Genomic DNA, 5,929 nt, shown 5'->3' on the forward strand with positions numbered 1-5,929 from the left:
TCGTCTAAGTTTACTCAGAGATTCCATTCACCCCCCCCCCCTCCGCCCTAAGTGTCACTTCAATAATTGTGGGTTTTTTCTCTAAATTATATATTTATATATTATATATTGGCCCAGGGCTATAGTAGAAGACACTTGCCCAAGGTGCCATGCAGTGGGACTGAACCCAGAACCATGCGGTTGGGAAGCAAGCTTCTTACCACACAGTCGCACATACATAAAAATAGCTGAAAATTGATTTTTATCATCAACTGCATAAAGGATTCAATACCTAAGAAAAGTGGAATATTTTTTTAATAATTTTATCGACTGAAACTTTGGATTTCCACCAGGTGTATAGACATATATGTTTAAACAATATATACTCATTGCATTTATAATTTAATTTATGTATATATATGCAGGAGTTAATTTGTTATATCTACGTTAATGTATGTATATATATGCATTATGCATGTGTGAGTATATATATATATATATATATATATATATATATATATATATATGAGAATTTACATATTTATGTCTGTTTTTGAATATACTTGTGTACATATGTATGCAAATGTATGCCTGTATATGTGTGTCATCATCATCATTGTTTAACATCTGTTTTCCATGCTGGTATGGGTTGGACGGTTTGACCAAGGCGGGTAAGCTGGAGGGCTGCAAACAAACTAAAATACCCTGTTGTTGATGTTGAAATTCCAACGAAGGAACCTTGGATCTGGGTTAGAAACCAGCTCTTTCTCTATTGGCAAGAAATCTTGAAATAAAACTGAACATAGGCGCAGGAGTGGCTGTGTGGTAAGTAGCTTGCTTACCAACCACATGGTTCTGGGTTCAGTCCCACTGAGTGACACCCTGCGCAAGTGTCTTCTACTATAGCCTCAGGCCGACAAAAGCCTTGTGAGTGGATTTGGTAGATGGAAACTGAAAGAAGTCTGTCGTATATATGTATATATATATGTGTTTGTGTTTGTTTCCCCCAAAATCGCTTGACAACCGATGCTGGTGTGTTTACGTCCCCGTCACCTAGCAGTTTGGCAAAAGACACCGATACAATAAGTACTAGGCTTCCAAAGAATAAGTCTTGGGGTTGATTTGCTCGACTAAAGGCGGTGCTCCAGCATGGCCACAGTCAAATGACTGAAACAAGTAAAAGAGATATACATACCCTCATACACACACATACATACATACCTGTAGGAATACCTAATCCATTGACCTAAATAAATTTGTTTCTAGGTATTATGAAAGGTTATCTTTCTTCAATAGCCTTTTAGGAAAAGATTTAGCACAAATCTATTTATCTACCTGTCTGTCTGTCTACCTGCGTGCCTATCTCTCTCTCTCTCTCTCTCTCTTTTTGTATATATATATATATATATATAGTGTAGGTATCAGTTAGAGGGGTTTAATACCTCTAAGGGATAATTAAATCCAGAGTCGCTCCTGGCTATTACCTGGGAAGGTACAGTCTTTTGTAAGGTTGTACGCTAGCAGGTGGTTCGTTTGGTAAACCAAAGTTTAGGTTATATAGGAGAAGAAAATGGATATAATAACAATGGGAATGTTATTATAAGCATTTTCTTCTCCTACATATATATATATTTATATATATATACACATACATAAGGCACTACAATTTAAGTACCTAATTCAACTGAATCTTAATTATATATATATATATACATACACACACACACACACGCACACACACACACATACACATGCACACACACACAAACATAACAAGTAATGTTATGAATCAGAAGTACTTGACACGATTTTTCAAGTAAAGTAGTTTATTTACTCAAATGCCCAGTGTCTTCCTACACTTGACCGATGCTTACAAAGTCCACCCTATGCCCGATCCATGATCCATTCCTTCCGATTGACCAAGCCTGGTATGCAGCAAAACTTATATGTGACCATCAAATTCATTATGACTTAAAAAACCATGTACTTTAGATCCTGTGTTGAGTTCTTTCTCAGCCAATATTTCAACTGACATTAAAAATACTGCGCGCCCCACCACCACCACCCGGCCCCTTATGTATGTTAAATACCCCTATTCTTTTGTTGGTTTCAGTCATTTGACTGCGGCCATGCTGGAGCAGTGCCTTTAGTCGAAGAAATCGACCCCAGAACTTATTCTCTGTAAGCCTAGTGCTTATTCTATCTAAGTTGCGGGGACGTAAACAAACCAGCATCGGTTACCAAGCGATAGTAGGGGGGGGGGACAAACACAGACACATAAATACATACATACATATATGTGTATGTATATATATATATATATATATATATACACATATATATATATATATATATATATATATATATATATATATACATATATATATATACAGACACGATGGGCTTCTTTCAGTTTCCGTTTACCAAATCCACTCACAAGGCTTTGGTCGGCCTGAGGCTATAATAGAAGACACTTGCCCAAGGAGCCATGCAGTGGGACTGAACCCGGAACCATGTGGCTGGGAAGCAAGCTACTTACCACACAGCTACTTCCTGCGCTTATATATATATATATATATATATATATATATATATATATATATATATATATATATATATATATATATATATATATATATATATATATATATATATATATATATATATATATATATATATATATGAGTACTCTTTTTTCCACCTTGTTGCACATTTCATGTGCTTACTCCGGTATATATATATATATATATATATATATATATATATATATATATATATATATATATAAAGATGGATATACAAATAGGTGGGACTGTCACGGTTGGAACGTCATTGATCATAGATCTGTCCGTTCGGAGGTAAGCCAGTAAGCCATTACAATGATCGTAGCAGCAATAACAGTTTGTAAAGTTTCAGAAAGAACCACCGAAGATCGCCGAAAATATGAAAAGAACGCAATTATTATAATAGAAGGAATATCTACAGTTTAGGGCCCCACTCTTTGAATTTGGTTTCTTTTATAATGTTGTTGTTTTTTTATCTCTTACTTGTTACAATTATTTTACAGCGGTCATGCTGGGTCACCGCCTTACAGATTTTTTAGTCGACTGAATCGACCCCGGGATCTTTAAAGATGATGGAAAACATTTAAGTTACGGATATTGATGGTAACGAAGTCTGGGCGGGAGGGCAGGAGGGCAGGAAGAACGATCCAAAACTCTTCCAGAAAATCTGTGTCTATAAATATAATCTACAACTTCGAAGAAAATCTACCTTCGCAAAATTTCATTAAAGAATATACGATTTTCAGCAAGTTATGAGGTAACAAAGTCGGGTAGGACACTAACCTGTACACCAGGATGTATTATCTTTATTATAATATTGCGTACTCACTCAAGTGTGCTCCCCCACTCGACTTTGTTTCCTCATAACTTCCAGAAAAATGGATATTTTTTAATGAAATTTGCTGCAAATATCTTTCAGACGGTGTAGATCGCGACTGTATTGGAATTTAATATTAAAAGGAAAAGAAACAAAGAAATTGGTCAACACACACACATCCTGACCCACATGACAGTTCTTTTCGAAATTTCAAGTTTTATTTTGTAGATATATGTAATGTGTTAGTATGTATGTATACGAGTCGACCAATTTAAAGAAAAAAATTATTAAATTCTAATATAATTGTAATCTACACACTCTGAAATGCATTTGTAGAAAATTTCATTAAAAAATGCCAATTTTTTTTTCTGAAAGTTACGAGAAAACAGTCAAACTAGTGTGAATTTTCGGAAATTCTTCACCCCATTCTCGGAAAAACTTTTTTCGCAAAAAAACTCCTGATATAATCAGAATCTACACCATCTGAAGTGCATTTGTAGGAAATTTCATTACAAAATATCAATTTTTCTAGAAGTTGTGAGGCAACAAACTCGGTGTGGGTGGTCACACTTGTGTAGGTACGCCTATAAAGAAAAGGACATTGATCCAGTACTTCATTTTAATGGTACTTTAACGGGAAATACAGAGGTCCCGACGCATCTACGTAACCCTAATCTTAACCAACCCTAAAACTAACCCTAACGCCATCGTTGCGTAGATGCATTGGGGCCTCTGTATTTAAGTAGTGCCTTTTAAAGATACTTTGGTACTTCATTTTATCGATACCCTCGCCCTGGGGAGTAAAAAAAAGAAAGAAAAAAAAAGGACCTGGGTGGGACCGAACTCAGAACGAATACCACAAGGTATTCTGTCTCCGACGTTGCACGGAAGGCTGAAGAATGAATGAATGATTGAATGGGCGAAGAAATGGATGAGAGAAAAAAAATTAATTACGTAAAAAGGTAATCGAGAAAATCAGTGAAATATGTACCCCGGGGTGGGCTGGGCGCTACTGGGGGGGGGGGGATCGTTACGATTGACAGAAGGGGAAAAACAACTATATTAATGTTTTTGAAGGAATTGCTCCAGTATGATTCTAGTTCAATGATTAACTCGTGAAATTATACATGCATGCACACACACACACAGACACATATATATATATACTCGCATCCATAAACATAGAAACTGACATAGAACATTCACCATATATATGTATATATATAGGTGTGTGTATACATATATAAATACACACACACACACATGGTATACATGTAATTGAGCAGGCGCATGTTTGTCTCTGTGTGTGTATATGTATATATACACGCACATAGGATCTTTTCCACACATATAACAGTGGGATGGTCGCGGCTAGAATGTCTTTGAATTATATATATGTGTGTGTATGTATGTATACACAGACACACACACATATATACATGCATGTGTGTGTGTGAGTGTAAAATATGAAAACAAAGCTATAGAGATTAACCCTAGGTCAAACAACTGGATCAAACAAACCAGTGATATATAATCAAAGTCTTTCCAGCCGTGACTATCCCGCTTCTATGTAATCCACCCTGATCCACATTATCTAATTTATCTCTTTTCTAAAACTGTAGAGTGCGTGCGTAATATAAAGGAAGCTCGTTTGGCTGCTGTTTCTAGCACGCTATTTCCATCCCACCCGTTTCACGGACAAACATCTCCCTGGCCGCGGTTGAATGAAAGAAAAAAATGCATATATCGAAATTGCGTACCTGACCGGTGAGTGTGGGGCTTTCATCCGTGTCTGGCGCCGAATCTGTAGTAGTGGTAAACCCAGGGGTCACTTCGGAGGTGGTGAGAAGAAGGCTCACCTTTGAGGGGTCAGAAAGAGGTAGAAATTTGGTGGCGATGGTGGTGGTGGGCGATCGATCCTGCCCTGCCATTAATGTTAGTGGGAGAGAGACTGACTGCGGCGAGCGAGGAGCGAACCCCGCTACGATGTCAAGCGAGATAAGGCAGACGACCGCCTCTGACAGGTGCGCTCAAACACATGATGATTATAGCGTAAACAATGAGGCAGGCTACTACTTCCGGTTAGCCGAGGAATTCTGGGAAATGATATAACATTTATTTTGTTTCTGTACAAAGGTGTGTGTGTATGTGTGTGCGCGTGTGTGTGTGTGCGCGCGCGAGTTAATAATGAGATTATTGTAGTCGCCTTGTTGGCGTTCGTAGGTGTGTGCGTGACTGTATGTGTGTGTGAGTGTGTGTGTTTGTGTGTGTGTGGGGGGGGGCTGTGTATGTGTCTATGTATGTATGTGTGTATGTAATATCTTATATTTGTGTGTCTGTGTGTGTGTGTGCATATATATATATATATATATATATATATTGTGTGTGTGTTCGTATATATGTATGTTTGTGTGCATGTGTGTGTACGTATGTACGTACATTTGTATGTATATGTATGTATGAGTGCATATTTGTGTGTGCTTGTGTGTGTGTGTGTGTGTGCGCGCGCGTGCGTGCCCCTGTATATTTAAGTAACCACCTAACTGTGACTTCAGAATGAGTGAGTGTA

General features: G+C 37.4%; 1 protein-coding gene across 1 annotated transcript in view; it reads right to left on the reverse strand.

Moving 5' to 3' along the window:
- The window catches only part of LOC106881873 (NIPA-like protein 2), a 23,563-nt gene extending 18,137 nt beyond the window's left edge, over positions 1 to 5,426 (reverse strand). The window contains exon 1 of the mRNA XM_089343763.1: positions 5,121 to 5,426. Coding sequence (XP_089199889.1) covers positions 5,121 to 5,291 — 171 coding nt within the window. The 5' untranslated portion in view covers positions 5,292 to 5,426. The remainder of the gene's footprint in view (positions 1 to 5,120) is intronic.
- Between the last annotated feature and the right edge of the window lie 503 nt (positions 5,427 to 5,929).

The sequence above is a fragment of the Octopus bimaculoides genome, chromosome 28 (assembly GCF_046866305.1).
Source record: "Octopus bimaculoides isolate indiv1 chromosome 28, ASM4686630v1, whole genome shotgun sequence".
Classification (NCBI taxonomy): domain Eukaryota; kingdom Metazoa; phylum Mollusca; class Cephalopoda; order Octopoda; family Octopodidae; genus Octopus; species Octopus bimaculoides.